Source organism: Ailuropoda melanoleuca, chromosome 6 (genome assembly GCF_002007445.2).
Source record: "Ailuropoda melanoleuca isolate Jingjing chromosome 6, ASM200744v2, whole genome shotgun sequence".
In the NCBI taxonomy this organism is placed as follows: domain Eukaryota; kingdom Metazoa; phylum Chordata; class Mammalia; order Carnivora; family Ursidae; genus Ailuropoda; species Ailuropoda melanoleuca.
The window spans coordinates 32,707,260-32,731,297 of NC_048223.1; the positions used below are offsets into that span (position 1 = coordinate 32,707,260).

The following is a 24,038-nucleotide window of genomic DNA, read 5'->3' on the forward strand; positions in this document are numbered from 1 at the left end:
GTCAGGTATTTGTGCTGTTTGAGAGCTGGCTCAGTTAACGCTACTGTCCCTGTGTGTAAAAGATGACCTCCGCTAGCACGGTAGACAAAGCGTCTCTAGACAGTGGACCCTGCTTGCTTTAATAATGAAAAGCGTTTTCGCTTTCAGAGCCAAGAGCTGTTAGCTGTGCCGGTCTAGCTGGACACCAGCCCGTGCTGGAGACTCCTAAACCCTTGCGTTCCCCTGTGGAGACAGCCTAACCCTGTTTGCCATGCTTCTTCACACAGTTATGTTTCCCCTGTGCGCCATCAACAAAGCGCCGTTCTGACCCTTCCAGTTTGAATCAAGACCCCCGTGATGTAATTTCAGACCCCGCCGTGCTGGATTACATCTATTACCAGTCTCACTGAGCCAATGAGTATCACATATATGTGTGTAGATTCCCTGTCAGTCATGATGAATTCGGGCCCAAAACCCCATTAGTGTGAGGCTTAGCGCTTTCTGGAATTCTATCTCATTTTGTACATCTTCACTTTTGATGAATTCTGCTGCCACGAATGTAAGTACAAAAACCCATCTCCATTAAGCATTGCTATGGAATTCATATACAATATCAAATAGATAAAAAGAACAGCAACTTTCAACTCTAAAGAGGGGAAGCAGCAACATTTAGAGTCTGTTCTGTGCTCCCCAGCACGGCATCCAAACTGTAGCAGGGGGTGGGCGTCTCTCGGTGAGTGGTGTACAGTGTCCCTTGGAAACCTGTCTGAGGGTTTCCTGATCTCCCAGTAAGTCTTCCTTCTTAAAGAAGGGCCCGCAGTCTTATCCCTGAAGTGTCCACTTCTGATCCCTCTCTGGAGGCCCTGGCCGCCTCTGACTGGGTAGGTTGAACATGGAGCTCAGGATCTGTGGTGAAGATCAGCCCCTTAGCCTGTTCTTGTTTCATTGTTCAGGTGAGGAAGTGACAGCCTTCATACACATCATACATCTTTCCAGAGACTGCATGTTTTTCCACCTATCCTAACCTACTAAATCTATTCAGGTCCTGGCCCGGCCACTTTGGAAGTACATCTGGAATTCCCTCACTTCCCAATATTCACTGCCACCATCTTTGTCTTCAATATGTCATCTTCTCCCACTGGGACTATTGTGACAGCCTGTGAGCTTGTCTCATCACACACACACACACACACACACACCCCCTACCCCTCCAGATGTCTATTCTCCCCAAGCAGCCAGAGTGGTATCGTAGCCACACTAATGTGCGTTCGCTCCTTGGTGAGACACAGATGGAAACCAGACCAGGTGGAGTGGTCGCACAATGAATAAAGAGATCTTAGAATCACTTCCAAAGCTGTGACTCCCTGAGCAAGGGTGAAGGGGTTCCTTTTATTTAGGGTTAGGATGAACATTTAGATAGGGGAGCCTTGTCATTACACGTAAAGGGGAGCATAAGGCTGTGCACGCACCTTAAAGAAACCTGCCATATGACGTACGTTGTGTTATGTCAATGAGGCTGGGGCTCCTCCTTGGAGCTCGTGTGGAGACTTTTTTTTAAAGATTTAATTTTTTTATTTTTGTGAGAGAGAGAAAGAGAGAGAGAGAAAGCCGCGAGAGAGCATGAGCAGGGGAGAGGGGCAGAGGGAGAAGCAGACTCCCCGCTGAGTGCAGAGCCCCATGTGGGGCTCGATCCCAGCACTCTGGAATCATGACCTGAGCCGAAGGCAGTTGCTTAACTGACTGAGCCACCCAGGCGCCCAGAAATTTAGTATTATAATGAAGTAAAGGTAACTATCAGTCATTCCCTAGGTCACTCCATGGTCTATCTGCAGAGGCGTGAGTGGGGGTTAAGTTCAAACTGATGTGGGGGGTCTAGGCCACCAGAACTCTTGTCTGGGCAGTCGCTGTTGCTTGATGGGTAGTTTCCGTTTTCATCACAGGATGTTATGCCCCTCAGATCTTTTGCCAGAGTTAAGAGATAAGCTAGAAAGAAGAGCTTAAGGAAAAATGTGGGACAAAGGTCAGTGGGTAGAAGCAGGTAAGCAGTAAAGGTAAGGTCTTGGGGTCTAGCTGGTGACAGTATTAAAAACCTACCCTGGTCGTATCACTGTCTTGCTCAAACCCTGTCACTGCCCTTAGGAGAAGGTACAAAATTCTTAGGCCACCTGGGCCCATATAATCTGACCCGCCCCATCCTCTCTAACATTTTGTACCAATGCCCTAACTTGGTATACATTCTTATAGGTTCTAGAAGGCCGCAAACCCTCCCCCACTCCGGACCTCCGCCCACGATGTCTTCTTGCTCGTCTCTCTTACTAGTTCTTCCTGCGTCTTCTGGGTGTTCTTCAGCACGGCCTTCCCTGACACTTCCCATGCCTACAACGAGGTTCTCTCTCTCTGTTATACACCTGTACCACACCCTTCATTTTCCTTCATAGCGTTTTTCACAATTACAATTATTCAGAGATTCCCCCCACTAGACTTGAAGTTATGAACAGCAGGGTCTGTTCAATGTGTGCCCCACCCGTCCTTGGGGCCTGATAGCAGGAAGCCTGGCAGAGTTTAGTGCTCTCCAGGCTTAAACAACTGAAAATGGTCTTCCGAGATTTGTGATTCAAATTGCTGTAGTATTTTGTTCCGTATACCACAAAGAAAGCTAAAACAAAAATGGAATAATTTGTCCTGAGTCTTACAGCTAGAGCCTGCCCTGGGCTCCTGGGGTTATGGTTTGGATACTAACTTTTTCATGACTTAGGAATAAAGTCCTGGTCCCTGGAAGGTGCTGGAATTCAAGATGCATACTTTGCTCTGGCCTGCCTTTGTTCAGGACTAAAGATGCCCACAGTTTGGATCAGTTTCTTTTCCCTTGATGAAATCTTCCTCTAGTCAGTTGGTGACATTGATTTGGCTTTGGGTTTGGTCTTATTCATCAGCACTGAAGATTGGGATGGCTCTTGCTGGAATAAATGTACAGCTTATGTTAAAATGCTGAATGCTGGGGCGCCTGGGTGGCTCAGCCGTTAAGCGTCTGCCTTTGGCTCAGGTCATGATCCCAGGGTCCTGGGATCGAGCCCCGCATCGGGCTCCCTGCTTGGCGGGAAGCCTGCTTCTCTCTCTCCCACTCCCCCTGCTTGTGTTCCCTCTTCACTGTCTCTCTCTGTCAAGTAAATAAATAAAATCTTAAAAAAAAAAAAAATGCTGAATGCCAGTGTCTGCATTGGGCTTTCATGTCCTGCTTTCCGAAAGCTCTCTCAGGCCACGTGTAATTTGCCGTCTGCAAGGGGGGACAGCGGCAGCAGGTGGGGAATCCTGAGAGGTTCATCCCTTGAGAGCAGGTCAGTTCCGTGTACCTACGGTCTTGTTCCTTGACAGGCATCAGCTTGTGAGCAAATTCCAGCCACAGTGTGTGGTTTGTCCCTTTGTAGTATTTTAAAAATCATTATTCGTGCTCACATTTAAAAGTCAAGATTATATGGGGCACCTGGGTGGCTCAGTCGATTCAGTGTCTGCCTTCAGCTCAGGTCATGATCCCAGGGTCCTGGTATCGAGCCCCACATCAGCTCCCTGCTCAGCAGGGAGCCTGCATTTCCCTCTGCCTGCCTCTCTCTCTCTTACACAGAAATATATAAATAAAATCTTCTAAAAAAATAAATAAAAATAAAAATCAAGATTATCATGTACAAACTTGACTTCCTGTGTTTTCTTGAGGGGAAAAAAAAATAAAAGGAAGAACTAGCAAAATTGACACAAACAGGGGAGCCTGGCCCAATCAGTGAAGCCTGGGACTCTTGATCTTGGGGTCAGGAGTTGGAGCCCCACATTGGGGGGTAGAGTTTACTTTTAAAAAAAAATTGACCCACAACAGTTGGCTGGTGCTGAGTAGAGACTGCCCCTTACAGTTTTTTCTTGTTTTCTGGTCTCTGCTCAGCCTACCATGTACATTTATTGTACCTTCCTGGCCTTTGTGGGCATGAGTTTGCAACCCCTGTTTTGTATTCATAAGTCACGTGTATGTGTAAATATGAACAAATGCTGTAAAAGACACTGTATAATTTTTTTTTTCTCTCTTTCTGCTTCCTTCTCTACTTTCTCCATGTGTCTCTCTTTTCTTTTGCACTGCCTGTTCCATTTTACAGGTTCTGGGACTGCTGGTGTGGACGCTGATCGCCGGAACCGAGTACTTCCGGGTCCCCGCGTTTGGCTGGGTCATGTTCGTAGCTGTATTTTACTGGGTCCTCACCGTCTTCTTCCTCATCATCTACATAACAATGACCTACACCAGGATTCCCCAGGTGCCCTGGACAACGGTGGTAAGGAAGCCAGGGGTCGTCTTCTTGTCCACTGCCCACTAGTTGGATGGAACTTAGTCCTTCTTAGTCCTCAGTCCAACAACTCAGGGTTGTCTCTCTGCCAGCAAAGCAAGGGACAAAGCCAGGGAGAACCCAACACAGCAGGTGTTTTGTTCCTGAAAATGAAACTGGGCCTGTTGGAAGGTCCAGAAATTTCTTTTAGGCAAAATAGCAAACCAGTTCTCAGAAGACTGAATGAAGAGAAATTCAGTTCTTCATTCATTCCCCATAAACACCGTGACCTGGAAACAGGTACCTTGGGGCACCAGCCTCAGCAGATCTCACTTCTTTCAAACCCCTCCTGGGGCCACGACCTTCGCCCTTTGCGCACAGAGCTCTTTGATGTCGGGAGGCACAGTGTGTGCGGAGTGAGAACGAAAAATGAAATTGCTGTTAGAATAGATAGGTGTCTTCGTATTCGGAAGCAAGAGTGGTCAAGGGTGATTGGATGCCTGTCCTGGCTGCAGGCACCACGCTGGGTGTGGGAGAAACTAAAGGGAAACACACAGTCGGGGGTGAAATAGGTAAGAACACGTACCTGTCTTAGTCGGCTCCGGCGCCGTAACAAAAAACCATAGACTGGGTAGCTTAGTGACAGAAATTGATTTCTCACACTTCTAGAGGAGGGAAGTCTACCATCAGATGTCGGTAGAGCTGGTTACTGGTGAGAGCTCCCTTCCTGTCTTGCCGTGGCCTCGCATGGAAGAGAAAGAGAGCGCGAGCTCTCCTTCATCTCTGCTTGTCAGGGAACCGATGCCCTTAAGAGGATCCCACCCTCATGATTTCATCGAACCCTAATTACCTCTCCAACGCCTCATCTCCAAGTACCATTCCTTTGTCAATTAAGGCTTCAGCGTGTGCGCTTGGGGGGATACAGGCATTCAGTCCATAACGTTCTGCTGCTGACTCCCCCAAATCGTGCCCTTCGAACATGCAAAATACATTCATTCCATCTCAGCATCCCCAAAAGTCTTAACTCATTCTGGCATCGATCGAAGTCTAAGATCCAAAGTTCACTTTAATATCCCCCCAATCAAGTGTGGTGAGATTGGAGGTACAGTTCAGCCTGAGGCAGGATGCCTGTCCAGCTGGGAGCCTGCGAAACCCGACGAGTTATGTACTTGCAAACTGCAGTGGTGGGACAGATGTTCCCATTCCGAAAGGGAGAAATAAGGAAGAGGGAAGGGGTAGTGAGTCCCAGGCAAGCCCAAAACTCACAAGGCAAATTCCACTGGCTTTGAAGGGTCCAGAATAAGCCTCTTTGGTTCAGTGCTCTGTCCTCCAGGCCCACTGGGGTAGCATTGTCACCCCCATGCATCTGCAGGGTGACTCTGCCCCTGAGGCACTGGGTGGGGACATCCTGGCTCACAGAAACCCGAGAGGCAGCCCAACCCTTAGAAACTGAGGAGAAACCAGCCTGCCCCCTGGGCCTGATGATCCCTGAATCAACCTGTGGGTGATTCATTCTTTTTTCTTGAAGATTGGCACAGATTCACAGCCAAATGGCGCTGTGGTTCTATCGTATGGGTTCCAAGAAGTTTGACAGCGCTCCTTCATTTGGTCCCATCTCCACCTGTTTTCATTCAGACTGGCAGCGTCTCACCGGTGCGATCCCTTACGTGTTTGTGGCTTCTGCTGACACACGGTTAGCTCTGTGGTTTGCACCCGTGATCTCTTCATCAAATGGTTGTTTGGCCACACCTGTACTGTTCTCTTCAGAGCAAGTTTTTTTTTTTTAATAGATGTATTTATATTTATTTGATAGAGAGAGAGAGTTGGGGGGAGGAGCAGAGGAAGAGGGAGAGAGAGACCCAAGCCGACTTCATGCTGAGTGCACAGCCCAACACGGGGCTCGATCCCATGACCTCAAGATCACAGCCTGAACTGAAACCAAGAGTTGGATGTTCAACCAACTGTGCCACCCGGGTGCCCCAAGCTTTCTTCTTCTGCTGCTTTTTTTTTTTTTTTCTTTTTTTTGCCATATGGATAGGCTGAGAATTTTCCAAACCATCAAGTTCTGCTTCTTTTTTGCTTAATAATTTCTTCTTTAATTCATCTGTCTCCTTGTGCATTTTACTAAAACAGGAGGAAGGAAGCCGCTCCCTTAACACTTTGCTTAAAAATCTTCTCATTTAAATAGCCAGGGTTTGGGTGGCAAGCTCTGTCTTCCACAAAGCACTGGAACACAGTTCAGCTAAATTCTATGCCACTTTATGACAAGGATCACCTTTCCTCCAGTTTCCAAAAACATGTTCCCCATTTCCATTTGAGATCTCTCCACAGTGGCCTTTAACATGCATATTTTTACTAAGACTCTGTGGTTATTTCTGCATTCTCTAAGAAGATGGAAGCTTTGTCTCGACCTCCCTAAGTCCTCACTGGAATCACCTTCAACATCCATAGTTCTAGTATGCTCTTCAAAACTCTGCAGCCTTTACTCATTATCCAGTTCCAAAGCCAGGTTTATATTTTTAGACCTTTGTTACAGCAGCACCCCACTGCTGATTCCAAAATCTGTCTACCCCACTCTCGATACAAGTTCCATATTAGAGTTCTCTAGAAGCATAGGCAGTAGGCTGTGTGTGTGTGTAGAGATTTATTAGAAGGAATTGGTTCACATGATTGTGGAAACTGAGAAGTCCCAAAATCTGCTGTCCACAAGCTGGAGACCCAGAAACACTGATGGTGTAGTTCCAGGCTGAGTCTGAAGGCCTGAGAACCAGGGAACCTGATGCTGTAAGTTCTAGTCTGAAAGGCCCCAGGCTTGAGACCCAAGGAGACCTGATGTCTTAGTTCAAGCCCAAAGGCAGGAGAAAAGACTGATGTCCCAGCTCAAGGCAATCAGGCAGGAGCAGTTCCCTCTCATTCAGCCTTCTTGTTCTATTCAGTTCTTCAACTGATTGGATGAGGCCCATCCACATTAGAGAGGGCAGTCTGCTTTACTCAGTCTATAGATTCCAATGTTAGCCTCATCCAAAAACCCTCCTAGATAGACCCAGAATAATGTTTGACCAAATATCGTGCACCTGTGGCCCAGTCAGGTTAACACATGAAATCAACCCATCATGGTACCCTGTACAAAGTGTAATGCAAGTTACCATCTTAGCTGGGACAGCTGGGAACTCTTCCAAGAGGAGCTGGCATTTAGTGTCATCTTGCAGACTGATTGTGCACACCCTCAGGGGAACTCACAGAGATTAAAGGTGAGGTCTCCCTGGCCTTGGAGCATTTGCAATCTTGTTGGGGAGTTTAAAGTGGCTGCATGATTAAAAAACAAGAGAACCCCACTGGGGTGTCTATGTATGAAACAGAGCTTTAGAGTGATAATCTTTTTTATTTGTGTCTTTTCAACCAATATATCAGAAAAATATCCAGTTCCAAATAACTGACTGATAAACCAGATTTGAAGCATAGTGTATGTGTGGGCTGTGGACTAAAGTGGACTTGGCAGGCTTTTCACACGGCACCATCACTGCTCAAAATGTACCTGGCTTCGTTCTTTCTGCGAGCTGCCTTCAGAGCTAAGCTAACCCACAAGAAAGCAGGTCTTGTTCAGTTTCACAAAACACACAAAACTCTTGACAGTCTCCCCAAATACGAAAGTGAGGATTCTCCCCTACGATTCTCAAGAATATGGCTCTGAAAGTAATTCCAGTCGAGGTGCCCAGAGCCACCTGGGGCAGCACATACAGCCTTGTTGAAATTGGGGTCCTGCCTCCCTGGGAGGAAAGACTCATTTGGAGTGGGGAATCAAAAAAGGTGAGCACCTCAAAGTCACAATCACAAGGGAATACCGGGTGAGGGCATTTGGTCCAAGGGACCTGGGGGAATGGAAGGAATGCTGTTTTGGAGAAAGAGGGGTCTTAGGAAGGGTGTGTTGAGCGAAGTGCTTGTGATCTTGGAAGACGAAAACTTGGAAACTGTCATAGGAGAGCAAATGGGTAAGATGCAGAATGAGTCGTGCCTTTCATCCCACTCTTGCTGAGTCTCAAATCCTAGGGATGTTATCTGGACCAGGGCTTGGCAAACTTCCTCTATTCAGGACCAGCCAGTAAGTATTTTCTCTTTGGGGGGCTATGCAATCTCTGTCACAGCTACCCTGCCTGCAGCATGAGATCAGCTGTAGACAATTTGCAAGTGAATGACCATGACCAGCCTTCCAGTAAAAACTTTAGTGCCAAAACTGGCTGTGGGCCAGGATGGGCTGGTGTCCATAGTTTGCTGACTTCTGCTCCAGATCATCTCTGGTCTCTCTTCTCTAAGCCTAAAATACTTTCACTGATTTTTTTTTTCATTAAAAATTTTAAATTTTAAAATATTTAAAAATAGTTTAAGGTATTAAAATAAAAATTTTAATACCTTAAAATTTTTAAATAATTTAAGATTTATTTATTTATTTGAGAGAGAGAGAACGGGGGGAGGGGCAAAGGCAGAGGGAGAGAGAGCACCTGCCAGCAGATTCCCCATTGGGAACAGAGCCCTACGTGGGGCTCCATCCCAAGACCTTGTGCTCATGACCTGAGCCGAAATAGTCAGCTGCTTAACTGCCTGAGCCACCCAGTGGCTTAAAATTTTAAAAGTAAATTTAAAATTTTTATTTTATTTTATTTTATTTTAAAGATTTTATTTATTTATTCGATAGAGATAGAGACAGCCAGAGAGAGAGGGAACACAAGCAGGGGGAGTGGGAGAGGAAGAAGCAGTCATAGCGGAGGAGCCTGATGTGGGGCTCGATCCCACAACGCCGGGATCATGCCCTGAGCCGAAGGCAGAAGCTTAACCGCTGTGCCACCCAGGCGCCCAGTAAATTTAAAATTTTAAAATAAATTTTAAAATGTAAAAATAAAAATTTTAAATAATTAAAAATTATAAGGTTAATATTAAAAATATTTAAAAATTAAAATAATGCTCTTGCTCCGTCGGTAGAGCATGAGACTCCCCCCCCAAGCAATAACAACATTTAATTTGCTCATAAATGTGTAATTTGGGAAGGGCTCAGGAGGACAGCCTCTCTCTGCTTCACTCAGTCAGCTGGGAGAGCTTGGAGGACAGGGGCTGGAATCCCCACATGTCTAGTGGTTGATACCGCCAGTCAGTGGGACCTCCGCTGGAGCCAGGGCTGGAGTACCTACATGTGACCTCTCCATGAGCCTGCTTGGATGGTCCACAGCCCACTGGCTTGGGTTCCAAAAACTGTTTTTTAAAATTCTTTATTTAAATTCAGTTTCGTTAACATATACTGAATTATTAGTTTCAGGGGTAGAATTTAGTGATTCATCATTTGCCTGCAACACCCAGTGCTCATTCCATCGAGTGGAGTGTGAGACTCTTGATCTTGGGTTTGTAAGTTTGAGCCCCATGTTCAGTGGAGAGATGACTCAAAATTAAAAAAAAAAAAAAAAGAAATTGAAATATTGCTTTTAATGGTACTTTTTTTTTTAATTAACAGTGCTCCCTTCTGGCACTTCCTAGTTTTAAAATGCTTTGATTTGCATGATCAGCATTTAGCATCATGAAGTGTGTCCCCAGTTTATAAAGAAGAAAATGGCGATTCAGAGCCTCAGGACTTGGCACGGATGCACAGCAGCGGGGTCCCTCTCGCCCGCCTTCCATCCAGCCTTTTTTCCTGATCTTGTTCCACTCCAGGCACACCTCTGCCTGAGTAGTAAATAGAACCCCGCCAGCAGTCAGGAGTCCAGGGCTGGTAGGCCCCTTAGAGTTGCTTAACCCTTCATCTCATCAAGCAAGACCATCGGCCTTCACTTAGACGTTGCATGCTCACGCGCATGGCAAGAACGGACAGGTCCTGCAGGGGAGTGGAGACTAAGTGAGTGTTAATTCTCGCCACCCAGACGCACTTTTTGGGGCATCGTAATCAACTGGGGAATACTCTTCACTTCCCAGAGACATAAGTTGGAAACGTGCTCTCAGAATGTTTGGATCTTCTGTTGTTTGTTTCCCTCCCTAAGGCAATCTGGAAATCCGGGCCAAATGTGTGACTTGGGCTTGGGGGGGTTTTAGTTCCTGCTGTGAGAAGCCCCTTTGCGACTTCTCAGGGCATTTGTGAGTGGGGTAAGCAGTGCTAAGTGGGATCTGGGAAAAGTTTTCATGTGTAGCAACTAAGGTCTCAGATCGTTATTACCTGAGCCCAGCAGAACCTCTTGTAGAAACAGACTGGTTCAGATGCTGGCCCCCACTGTATGTCCCACACTAACTGGCGCCTGGCGGGGGTCAGGCCAACCCAGGACTCTGCTGAGGCAGCTGATAGGCTCCTGGTGCCAGAGTGAGTCTTCTAGAATCTTGCTGCTCACAGTGCGGTCCCTGGACCAGTAGCATCACATGGGAGCTTATTAGAAATCTTCAGCCCGGCCCCAGACCTACTGAGTCAGAAGCTCTATGGAGGGTCTGGCAATCTCTATTATAAGCTTTCCAGATCATTCTTAGGCACCTGAAGTGTAGGAAACGCTGGCTTACAGATAATTATAGGTCCACACCCCTTACCTGGAAACTTTAGGCCAGATATGTTTGCAATCACATTTTTTTTTCAAATTTTAGAAGTAATCTGGTGCATTTAGTACATAAGGTGACACCTCCCCCCTGAGTCTGGGGGCAGCGCTGTCGTCAGACATGTTGATGTTTCCACAAGAACACATGCATTTTCCTGCTAAGAGGGATAGTAAAGACTGCATGTCAGTGCAAGCCAGCTTTTGCTCCCTAATGACTTTGGGATCTACTTTTGGTTTTCAGAGCATTTGGGGAATCTAAGATTGCAGAGAAGGGATCAGTAGAGCAGCTATTAGTCCACTGGGAGCTTGGCAGGGAGACCGCCCATGGGACCCTACAAAAGCCAGAGTCTCATTGTTTTGCTGGTAGCTCTTCGCTTGACAAGCCATGAGCTTTGCCCTGGAATTGGCTTGACAATAGGCATTTTTCTAAATGCATCGAAGGAGAATACACGTACAGGGTTAGATGGAGCGGGCACCGCAGCGGGTTCCCGCGAGCACCTCTGAGCTCCCGGGCAATATCGTTCACCCAGAGAGGCTGTGATAGCTTTCTGACAAATCCGATCGGAGCTGAAACTTCAAAGCAATGCAGTTTGTCCTCCTCAGAGCACTGAGCACCAGGACCTCCACAAATGCTTTTTCTGAGGATTCGCCCTCTGCCGCTCATCCCTGTTGGCCTCGTTGCAGGCACTGTGAGCAGTATAGGGCACAAAGCAGGGGGCGTGGCCTCCTTCCTTCAGCAACAGCAGCCACCATTTATGAAGCACCTACTGTGTGCCAGAGGTCGCACTGGGTCCTTCTTATCAGAGCATTTCACCTCACACTAACTGCAGAGAAGGAACGGATTATTTCCATTTTGCAGGTAAAGAAACTGAGACACTGAGAGGATTCTGATAGGAATGGGATGCAGGTGCCCAGATGCCAACCACAGTTGTCAACCCTGGCGTCTGCTTGGCTCCCAAGGGACACAAGTGCCCTGTTTCTAGCCTTCAGGAATTCTCTGAAACTGAGAGAACCCGCTTCCTCTCTATTGGGAAGGGATGAGGCGTTCTTAGCAGTTAGGTTACCAGTAATACGGCGTGGAGGTCAACAAGGGAGCTAGCTGAGGGCTTTTATCTATGGGTGCCTTTATGTGGGGGAAGAGGACATTTTATACCAAAGAGGGATCAAATTTCATAAAAGAATAGCCTCCCTCCACCTTCTCCCCAAAAGGAATAACTGGAAACCTTTTGTAAGACGCTATTTGTTCTCTGTTCCCTGGGGGCCAGGGATGCTTTGACAACTGACATTTGAGTTGGAGGGACTCGATGGTCGTTCAGCTTGAACAGTCTCGGACTCGGGTCCTGTTTCTCTAGAGCAGTACGGCCTTGTGTGTGTGAGGCTCGGGGCTACCCCAGAGCCCGCCCAAGCTCCGTGTCGCCCTTCTTCCCTTCTGTAGCCACACAGATCTCTCTTTTTTTAACTCTATAACAATCTCAGATCCGGGTTCTTTGGCCTTCTTTTTCTTTCATCTCTCCACCTATTTTCACTAGTTTCCCACTCCAGGCATCCCCTGGACATACTTTGGGAGTCCTAGGAAGATGGGGGCAGGGAGCTAGTAGGTTTAGCTCTGAGGCAGCCAAATGGAGGCTGTGAGAACCCAGCAGGACCCCTCGAGGAGGTACATGGGGGAAGGAAGGCCTTCCCCGCTTCTCTCCAAGGGAAATAGAGTTTCTTGTTTCCTTGGAAAAAGGGATTGGGCCACACTTAGTACGGAGTCGTGTCCCCACTCCTTCTCTGGCTCTCCACCCACACGGCAGTGGGGACGAGGCCCACGGACTTTGTCAGGACGGTCCTGGCTGGGCTGGCCTCTCAGAAGCTCTCTCATGTCTCCCCTTGTATGGGGACTGGACATGCATGGGTGCCCCCAAATACATGTTTAAAGACGTTCCTCACAGCATGTTGGTAATCCTGGGAAAACTAGGAACATCGAATGCCCATCAACAGGGGAAAAGTTAAATTCTGAGGTGTTTGTGTCATGACAAGAAATGAGGTCCATCTGTTTGGACTGACGTGTAAAATTGCCCTTGCTATCTTTCTCAGTGAAGAAAAAAATGCCAACAAAACAGAAAAACCCCACCAAGTTGCCTGACTATATGGCTCTGTTTGTATAACATTGGGTGTTTGTTTCTATCTCAAAGGAAAGCGTTGAGGTGAAAGGAGTAGACTGACTTTTTACTCCAGAGTGTTCTGTCCAGACAGGATTTTGTTTGGTTACCATGAACATGCATTACTTCCTAATTTTTTCTTAAGCATTTTAATGTTTCAAATATACTACATGGCTAATTTATTGAATAGAGAAGCTTAACCGCTACCTTTAAAAGGCCACAAAATGAAAACCAAAGTCTCGCACTCCTCAGAAGTAACTACGCTGAAATGTTTCAGCATTTAAAACAAACAAACAAACAAAAACAAAGATAGGAAGTCCTTTACTTAGCAAATAGCAAATGTGCAAAACTCTAGAGGTAATGTGCAATTAAAAAAAAAAAAAACCACTAGATTTTTTAAAAATACACAGATGTGTTCCTGGACCAAAAAACCCCCACAACCAGCAAACATTGAATCATCCAGGGAAACCAGGGCTTCCTTGGGACACATTTCTTTTCTTTCTTTTTTTTTTTTAAACTTATTTATTAGAGAGGAAGAGAAAGAGTGAAGGGGAGGAGCAGAAGGAGAGGAAGAGGGAGAATGTCAAGCAGACTCCCTGCTGAGCGGGGAGCCCAAAGCAGGGCTCAATCCCAGGACCCTAAGATCATGACCGGAGTTGAAATCAAGAGTCAGACACTTAACCAACTGAGCCACCCAGGGGCCCCAGGGGCCCCATTTCTAATGGCATATGAGCACCGTGGACAGCCTAAATCCTGGGGCTGACCCTTATCATAAAGGCTAATCTCCTTAACCCAGGACAATGTAAGCCAAGTGTGGAGGTGGGAAGAGGGATACACAACCTACCTCAGAATGCTAGGACCTGCATCTGGAAAATTCTATGTACCTTTCTTTCACCTAGAAGAAAAAGATACCGCTCCCCCCTACCCCTACCCATTCCTGTCTCTCTGAATGACTGAGGGAGAGCTGTTAGACCATAGCGGGCCTACTCCTGAGAGCCACCCTCTTCCTACCCGTATAAAGCATTGGTTTTCCCTACCTCTCACCCTTGTTGAGACAGGATCACGCTTTGCACATTTCACAGTATGATTTCCTAGAGTTTAAATATAACTGAAAACTGAATATTTACTTGGATTTACATCTCTCTTTTCTGTAAGAACAGGAAAAAAATAAGATGAAGCCAGGGGTGAGAGTAGTTCCCAAAGGGCTCTATTAATATGTATAATCTTCTTTCCATTTTTAAGAACTTGCTGCTAGGATTGGGGAGTTCACCTGAATGTCCCTCCCTGCTTAGCCTGGGGGGAATAGCAGATCAGCTGGGCCTGCTTTGGGAAGAGCTGTCTTCCCGCTCTGGGTCGGGGATAGGTGCTGAAGGGCTGTGGCTGCTGGGGCCATAGTCTGGGCAGAGGTCGCTGGGGGCCCCCAGCTGCCTGCCTTCCTCAGTCAGTAGGTCACCAAGGCTGAAATCGATGAAGCAAGGGTCAAGAGCAAATTGAGAGAGTGGTGGCTGAAGGGACAAGCAAGGCAGCCTGGGTGTCTTGGGGGCAGTGGAGGGGTGTCTGGGTGTGCTGTGTATAAGCTGGTGGGGAGCCCCCTCCTCCTGGAGTCACTGATGAGCTGCTTGTCCGAGCCCTCATTCCCGCCCCCTCCAGCTGTCCAGAGGCACCCCTGACCACACCTGGTGTGCAGTTCTGCGCACTTCAGAGATCCAGAGGTGCCCAGACCTTCCACGCTCCCTGACCATTCCACCCCTCTGTCTCCCCCAGGGTCTGTGTTTTAATGGCAGTGCCTTTGTCTTATACCTCTCGGCCGCTGTGGTGGACGCATCTTCTGTCTCCCCTGAGAGGGACAGCCACAATTTCAACAGCTGGGCAGCTTCATCGGTGAGTGAGCGAGCACTTTCACCTGCCCCACCCCCCTCCCACATGGTCAGGGTCATGGTCATGGTCTCCTCCTCCCAGTGGGGCTGGGTGTCCAGGAGGAGGGCCAAGTGATCTGTAGGAGCCGGAAAGCATCACCTGCACTCGTGACACTCTGGCAATTAGCTTGTTGCAATGTGAAAGCATCAGAAATTACTGGGGCCTCCTGATGGCCTGAAGTGCACAGAGGTTAAAAGACCCAGCTTGAGTGAAAGCCAGATAGCTGGAACGAAAGAAGTATTTGAGGAAGAAAAAATATCTGAGCCAGTCTAAGAATAATTCTACTGACTGCAGTTCAAGTGGGGAGACAGTTGCAAAAAAAAAAAAAAATGAGCACACTATGATTCTATTTTTACTTAAGAAGTGGAGATGTTTGTTTATGCGATGAGAATGCCTAGGAAAGCATGCACCAACAGAGGTTCCTTCCAGAGACGTGGTTGGATGATGAGGGGAGTGGCCTGAGGACCTTCTGCTTTTTAATTTATGTGCTTCCATACTGTTTGCATTTTTAAGCCATAAATGCGTATTGTAGTTCTGATTTTAAAAACTTATTTTAGAAGTTTCTCTGAGATTGGCCTTAAAATATTCCATTCCCAAAAGAAGTAGTTGGCGGGGGGTGTGGGGACAGACAGGAATACCAAAATGATCATGTTAAAGCTGACTGATGATATATAGCCGTTCATTATAGTCTTTTTTTTAAGATTTATTTATTTATTTATGTGACAAAGAGAGACATCCAGCGAGAGAGGGAACACAAGCAGGGGGAGTGGGAGAGGAAGAAGCAGGCTCCTAGTGGGGGAGCCTGATGTGGGGCTCCATCCCTGAATGCTGGGATCACGCCCTGAGCCGAAGGCAGATGCTTAACGACTGTGCCACCCAGGCGCCCCTCTTTTTTTTTTTTTTTAAGTAGGCTCCATGCCCAGTGTGGAGCCCAACGTGGGTGTTGAACTCACGACCCTGAACTGAGATCAAGAGTTGGATGCTTGATCAACCAATTGAGCCACCCAGGCATCCCCCGCCCCCGTTCCTTATATTCTTATATTTATATTTGAAAATTTCTATTGAAAGGCAGAGAACACGGTGCACATGGTTCAGTCAGTTAAGTGTCTGACTCTTGATCTCAGCTCAGGTCTTGACCTCAGGGTCTCGTGAGTTCAGCCCCACACTGAGCTCCATGATGGGCGTGGAGCCTACTTAAAAAAAATTTTTTTTTTTTCATCACAATCTTTAGCAGCCCTGGGCTGCGGGAATCAGCCAGAACTGGGCAATGGCTGCCCCTTCAGAAGGGCCTGCTTTTCCCCGCTCACCATTCACACCCTGTGGGTTCATCGCTTCCTCCCACCCACTCAGCTCCTTTATTTAACTGACCCTATGGCAATCTGAGGTGAAGCCCTGGTCTAAAATTTTCTGCACTAAATTAGGAATCCATGTGCTTTTCTCAGATGCACACCACCATATTCACCGTGAAGTGAACACCCTGTGGTTATTTGGGCAAAACTACAAGTTTTCCAGATATGTTTCAGAAAAAAAAAAAAGAAAAAAAACCCCAAAAACAAAAGACCCCCAAACAACCAACAAAGCCAGAGAGCATTTCAGAAGGAAGGTAATTGAACCAATAAAGCAATTTTGGATGAGAAAGCCTGGAGTCGGGATGCTATGAGTGCCTGATTCAATGGAGGTGAAATGATAACTTTTGCTAATTAGAATATGCCCTAAGCCCTCTTTCTATGATGCTCTATTTTCTCCAGTTCTTCGCCTTTTTGGTTACCATCTGCTATGCTGGAAACACATATTTCAGTTTTATAGCTTGGAGATCCAGGACCATACAGTGATTTGCCGTTGTGAGAATTAAAAGGGAGAAAACAGGAAGAATCTCACTGTAAAAACACAACAACAACAAACTGTAGGTATAATGTATATTTCCAGAGAATTGTATTTAACTAATGTTTTTATATACTTAGTTAAATTTGCTCCCTGTGGTTTGTTGCAATTAAACTGGATACTTATTTGCAAATTGTTGTAGCTTATAATGAACTCTTAAATATCTTGTTGATGTCTCCATAGACCTTATTTTCTTAGACAATGTATAAATAGATAAATTGCTAATGTCAAGACTGTGTCGAGTTTGTACACCTAACTTTTCAAATGTCGGATTCTTTTCCGATTAAATGTTTGAAAATCTGAGGTAAGATGTCTGATTTGAGAAAGGAGACCTACTGCTAAAGCCCAATGTTGGGTGCTGTGGGTAAATCTTCATCCGCACAAGGCTGCCCAATCGCAGTATTGCCCAGACACCCTTGTCCACAGCCACCAGGCCAGGGTAGTAGGAGAGACCCATCTCCCCAAGACTGGGGATCATCAGTGGCCGTAATTCTCACATGTTAACCAGGAGACCCAGAAAGCATCCAATGAGACATTGACCTTGCAGTTCGGCAGTAAGTTCCCCCTAAGTGATGGTGCTGAGTGCCCAGACTGATGTGCTGTGTGGCAGGTTTTTCCTAAGACATATTAAAAAATATGTGCATAACCATTAAACCGATAAATACTTGCATTTACCTTAAGATGCTTGCTGACCCCACAATGACACACGTACCGTACTTTGTGGAAAGTGCCTGACCAAGACGTCTCCAGTCTCCAGAACGAGTATTTTGGGGCGCAGTTATTAGATACCATCAGATGGTGGAAGAACCCCGGGCAGCAAAGCACATGTGTCTTTAGAGGAAGTGTGTCGAGGCACTATGGCTCTTGCCGGTACGGCTGTGTATGTTGGGTGATTTTTTTCAACGTGGGCTTCTTTTGAAAAACAAAAAACCACAGAAACGTTAGTAGAGTTGATAACAGTGAAAAGTCTTAGTTGCGCACTCCGTGGACACAAACGCCAGTGGCCTCCACTCTCCTGCGATTGGGTAGCAACACCGTTTCTTTCTGCTGTCATCTTCCTGTTGAACTGTAAGTTCTTATCCAAGTTCTGTTACCTCTACGTAGGAGAGTTGAGATTTCTTCAGTGTCTAACACCCACCACAGACCCATCCACAGTTCTGGATCCGAAGTGGTAGTGGGGGGGGGCACCAAGATTAAGGTGAGTGGGGGGTCTGCACGGGTGGGTTTGGGTGGGTGTTGGGGGTACAAGAGGCCACCCTGAGTCCAACCATGCAGCCAACCATGACAGTTGAGCTTTAGTGACACAGACGTGCAGGTGGTCAGGGCTGCGATCCAGGGAAGCTACATTCCTAGCCATCACCAGGACAGCCTCCAACTCGCCGATTTTGCAAGAATAGCTGAAATCGCTAGTCAGAATTTGTGTGCCCTGCCTCTCTGTTCATCTCTCTCTCTCTCTCACTCACAGAGGCATATTCATCTTCCAGATACGGTGGCTGTTTCAAGTACTTTGTATTGCAACCAAAGCTCCACACAAGGCAGAAAAACTGTAACCTCCAGATGTGTCTGTTTCTGGAAACTTCTGGAAACAGCCGTCAAGAAAGGAGCCTGTTTTATGTCTTCCCCACCTCCTGTGGGGTGGGTGTGTGTGTGTGATTTCTATAACCATGCCCCATTTATAGGAAGTAACTTCTGTGGTGAAAAGTTCCATAAACCACTTTGAAATAGTCTCCAAAAAAGACTACAGCTATAGGTCTTTCTTGAACCAGTAGCACCAAAGAGACTGATTTCAAGAGAATAGTATTCATTTGTGTCCCTGCAGGGGCATTTGTTGTCTGCATTTGTGGTTTTTCAGGAGCTTGACCATTTGTGTGATCCTGAGACTTTGCCAAAAAAAAACAAAACAAAACCCAGAAAAAAAATAATTTTTTAACTGAAAGGAAATTCTTATTTCCTCTTTTGAATACTGACTTTGCTCATGAATTTTTAAGTGTGGGTTTTTAGACAACAAAATGACTCTCTGTTGTTCAGATGAAGCTATAAGTTTTGAACTGCTTCAGTTTTTCTCCTAAGAAAGAAAACAAACAGCACATGCGACACAGCCAACATGACAAAAAGAATAGGTTTCTGGGGTTTGAAAAGTATTAGCACAAGGATAGTTTACAACGTGCTTAAACTGTTCTCTGGCATCTATGCTCGCCACCGACCCTCCCCAGACCATCACGTCCTCTCTGATGGAGCGCGGTGGGTTTTGAGTTTGATGTATTTACCCACTTACGGCCAATCAATGACACACTTTAAGCAATTAATCTCTCTCCATCACAAGGTCTACCTCGTAGCCCCGAAGATAAATATTTAGCCAATATTTGAAAAGTATAAGAAAACCTAGAGAGTAGACGTTCAATATCAATTATTTTTGTACGTTTGAAAGTTGCTTCTTTCACAGAAAAATCCCTTCGGGGTATCAGCCCACAAAAGGGTTTAAACACATAAAGTGATCTCTGCATAGAGCATGGATATTTAAAAATACTAACTGCAGATACAGCCCTGGGTAGAAAATCAATTTAAAGTTTGTAATTTCTATCCCCTAGACAATTACTATTTTAATTGAAAAGAAGGATTTTTCACAGAAAAAGTAATCTGGGCATATAAAGCTGGGGCGCATGAGCAAACACATACCTTGTAAGATGACAACCTAAGAACTTGTTCCCTTGGCCTTAGCGGAAGTTCTGGCAGTGTGCTGCTGCCCACGGTGGGTCTCAAGCAGATGGCTGTGAAGGAAGGTAGGATGGCTATCCCCAGGTGGCTGACTGAGAGTAATGGGCAAGATTAGGATAAATCTGGTTACAAGTTAGGGGGTAGGTGAACTTAGATGTTTGCTATACAGAAGAGGATTGGGCATGAGGGAAAATGCTTGGCAACACGGAGGTGATGACTTCAGAAACTAAGGAAGGTGGCTGACAAGAAAGTTGTTGGCCGAAGAGACCTTGCATTTGGAAGATAAGTTTTGAGAAAACTTGAACATCAATGACAGAGGTTTTTTCCCTAGAATATTCAGAATAACTAAATCCAGGAAGTAGTGGATCTCGTCGCTGCCTAGCCCACATCTCTTCTCCCTCCTCTTGTTGTCTCTCTTAGTTTTTATTCAATAAACACCCACCCACTTACATCCCAGCTTCTTGGGGGAAGCTGACTCCACCAGGACCCTGGGATGGGGGCCCGTGGCTCTAAGCTAATTCCACCCGCTGGCCACACCGATTGGTTCAGGGATGGGCATGTGACTCAGGGCTTGCCTGTGGCGGAGTTCTGAGGTAATGAGTGGGCGGGAAATTGTTGGTAAATATTCTGTGACCACAAGGGGGAGCCAGTTATAGGATGAAGGTGACTGGAAGGAAGGGCAAAGGGATGGAAAGAAACTTCATGGTTACATCATTGAGCCACTGAATCCACTCTGTCAAACTCTGGGCTTTGCAATGACATGAGCAATTATACTCACTTTGCCTAAGCTAATTCTTGTGACTTGCCACAGCGTGCATCCTAACCAGTGCACAGGACGTCCTGGCGCATGGCTTTCAAGCAAACGTGTAACGCCTTGGTTCTGATTTACTTTCTAGTAGTCGCCACAAGGCTCTAAGGAGATGATAGTAATGATGGTGTAAGTCAATGTTAGTTCCAGTACTATTTAGCAATAGAAAGGTAGAAAAAGGGGGCACCTTGGGTGACACAGTTAGTTAAGTATCTGACTCTTGGTTTCGGCTCAGGTCATGATCTCAGGGTGGTGAGATCGAGCCCCCTGTCAGGCTCTGTGCTCAGCCAGGAGTCTGCTTGAGATTCTCTCTCTTCGCCTCCCTCTTCCCCTCCACATGCTCAAGCTCACTCTCTCTCTCAAATAAATAAATCTTTTTTTAAAAAGGGTAGAAAAAGGAAGATTTGAGAGCCCACTTGAGAGACTGACTCAGGCCTTTCCAAAGCTATTGTTTAAGGATGGTGATGACATGGAAAGATCCTAGAAAGAGAAACAGCAGGGGGATGGGGACCCAAAGGAGTTTTCATGACCTTTGGTCATTGCAATATTAAGACTGCATGTGAAAGAAAAATGAACAGTACGGCCTCCAATCATTTTAACTTATAATGAAAGCTCTACCTTATTGTATCTCCAAGACAATTAGTCATCCTTGAGAAATGGCTTCCTTCTCTGGAAGTAAGTTGGCCCTTAGTGCCAAAGAATACTGACCCCATAAGACTGAGACTTATGCCTCAACTCTTGACAGGAACAAGGTACATGTTTTTCTAGTTAAAACCACAATGAGAGGCACATCACACTCACCAAAAAGGCTAAAATTAAAAAGACTGGTGGTACCAAGTGTTGACCAGGTCACGGAGGCTCTGGAGTTCTCATTCATTGCTGGTGGGACTGTAAAATGGTATAATTATTTATAAAGTTAAACATATACTTATCATATGACTCAGCAATTCCATTCCAAGGTATTTACCCAAGAGAAATTTGTCCACAAAAAGACAGGCAGGAATAGGCACAGCTGCTGTATTCATAATTGGCCAAACCTGGAAACAACCAAAGTGGCTATCAAACAGTGAATAAACAAATTATGGTGTATTCGCACAATGGAGTACGACTCAGCAACAAAAAGGAGCAAACCGTCACATGTAACAATGTAGGTGAATCAGTGAAATATTACGCTGAGTGAAAGACGCCAGATTTAAAGAAATAGAGTGTTTGATTCTATTGATATGAAATTCAAAAAACGAAACAAAACAAATATGTAGTGATAGGAAGCTGATCAGCGGTTGCCTGAGGTTAGAGGTGGAAGGCATTACCTAGAAAGGGCACAGGGAAATGTTCTGGGGCGACAGAAATAGTGTACATCTTGCTTGGGGGGGGTTGCATGTGCATATATATTTGCCAAAATTCACAAACTGTTACTTAAGATGGGTGCGTTTTGTTTTATGTAAATTACACCTTGATAAAGTTAATTTTATCGGGACGCCTGGGTGGCTCAGTCGGTGAAGCGTCTGCCTTCAGCTCAGGTCATGATCCCGGGGTCCAGGGATTGAGCCCCACATCGGGCTCTCTGCTCCGTGGAGAGCCTGCTTCTCCCTCTGCCTGCTGCTCCCCCTGCTTGTGCTTGCCCTTTCTCTCTCTGTCAAATAAACAAATAAAGTCTTTATTTAAAAAAAAAAAGATAGTTAATTTTTTTAAAGATTTTATTTATTTATTTGACAGAGAGAGAGACAGCCAGCGAGAGGGGGAACACAAGCAGGGGAGTGGGAGAGGGAGAAGCAGGCTCCCAGCAGAGGAGCCCAATGCGGGGCTCGATTCCAGTACTCCGGGATCACGCCCTGAGCCAAAGGCAGACGCTTAACGACTGAACCACCCAGGCACCCCTAATTTTAAAAGAAAAACACCGTGGGGCATTTTGGAATGTCCTGATGGCCCCTGTCCGCCTCTGCCAGGCTGTCAAATGGCTTATTCCCATCTTCCTCCCAGCTGGTTCTGTGATGTGTCGCAGAGATGGGGTAGTGCGTTTTCATCTCCGTCTTCCCTCTGGAGCTCAGCACAGTGTGTGGAACATAGTACGTGTTCAGTGAATGCCAGCCGCAGTAAAGATGCTGGGACGTGACTGCAAAGTCCCAGAAGACCTCGAAGGATTCGCAGGTTAGAAGACAGAAGCTGAGCGTGGCTGTAAAACCAGCACCGTCAGAATGCGAGACCGGTGAACAGCTGTGGGAGGGAGAGGTGGGCGAGTGAGTGCTCTGCGCATGACGGGGGACCCAGCACTGAGCGGGCCACGAGGGACCGACCTGCAGGTGAAGAGCCGAATCCATGGATCCACTTACGGTGCCTGAAAACGAACGTCAGAAAGTACGCAGTAATGACAGCTACCAGGTGGCTACTGGGCTGGGTACCTGGGAGAACACACAACTAGCTGATTGGTTTCTGGAAGGCATAAATGACTAATGGCCTAACAGCCTCCAACCACTTAATGATACAGCGTTAGGTTGAACTCTGTGAAATTGCCAATATTTGACTCTTCGACCTACAAAAATTTCATATGAGTCAACTTACAATTTTATACTCAGCAAGTTGCCTTCATACAGGTATCAGGTTGGTCCTCAGATCATCTGTGTCTTAGATCAAGCAGGTGTCCACGGCCCCGTTTATCTGATAAGGACAGTTGAGACTTAAGTATCGGTGGTTTGCCCAAGGTTCCACCGCGAGTAATTGGAATAGCTTGGGCTGACATCGTGCAGGTGTTCTTACCCCGGGCTGTAGCTCCCCCAGCCTAGCCGACTGAAAACCTCAGCAGTGGGAGGGAAAGAAGCAGGTGGAAACTTAATAGGGTGTGGGGACAGAGTGGTAGAACATTTCCAGAAATCTGTGTGGCCATATATATATATATATGAAGAGTCTTAAAAATATTCATTTCCTTGGATTTGGGGTGCTTCTCTTAGGAGCCTGAGGTTCATGCACAAAGATGTTAATCCTCGTCTTATGTATAGTAGGAAAACAGACAAACAAGCAAACAACCACGGGGGTGCCTGGCTGGCTCAGTCTGTAGAGCGTGCAACTCTTTATCACAGGGTCATGAGTTCAAGCCCTGCGTGTGGCATAGAATTTACTTAAAAACAAAAATTAAAAAAAAAAAACTGCCTCAGCCTAAAACTCTAACAGAAGAATGTTTAAATAAGTCCATTGAATGAGCCTTTAGAAATGAATGCACTACAACCCGCTCCCTCCCGAATTTATTCCAAATCAGAATTGATTAGCACCATCGTTAATGATTAGACTACACTTCTCAAGCTGTGCTGAATTGCGGTTGCTAAATTGGTTATTAAATTGAAGATCAGTTGTTAAAGGTCTGTCTTTCTAAAATTACATAATTGGGGCACCTGGGTGGCACAGCGGTTGGGCGTCTGCCTTCGGCTCAGGGCGTGATCCCAGCGTTGTGGGATCGAGCCCCACATCAGGCTCCTCTGCTATGAGCCTGCTGCTTCCTCTCCCACTCCCTCTGCTTGTGTTCCCTCTCTCTCTGGCTGTCTCTATCTCTGTCAAATAAATAAATAAAATCTTTAAAAAATAAATAAATAAAAAATAAAATTACATAATGGAGAAAAATAAGTTGTCTATGAACACACAAATCAATGCCGTCACTGCAGACTGAGGAATTCTTATTAGAACCTGTTGATAGTGTAAGTTGGAGTTGACAATTTTTAAAGATTTTATATTTTTATTTACTTGTAAGAGA

At 46.1% G+C, this 24,038-nt stretch overlaps 1 protein-coding gene across 1 annotated transcript in view; it reads left to right on the forward strand.

The window, feature by feature from the left end:
- Positions 1-17,077, forward strand: part of CMTM8 (CKLF like MARVEL transmembrane domain containing 8) — a 110,560-nt gene extending 93,483 nt beyond the window's left edge. Inside the window, exons 2-4 of the mRNA XM_034662127.1 lie at positions 4,116-4,289; positions 14,743-14,859; positions 16,644-17,077. Of these exons, the coding sequence (XP_034518018.1) occupies positions 4,116-4,289; positions 14,743-14,859; positions 16,644-16,727 (375 nt within the window). The 3' untranslated portion in view covers positions 16,728-17,077. The remainder of the gene's footprint in view (positions 1-4,115; positions 4,290-14,742; positions 14,860-16,643) is intronic.
- Positions 17,078-24,038: the final 6,961 nt, after the last annotated feature.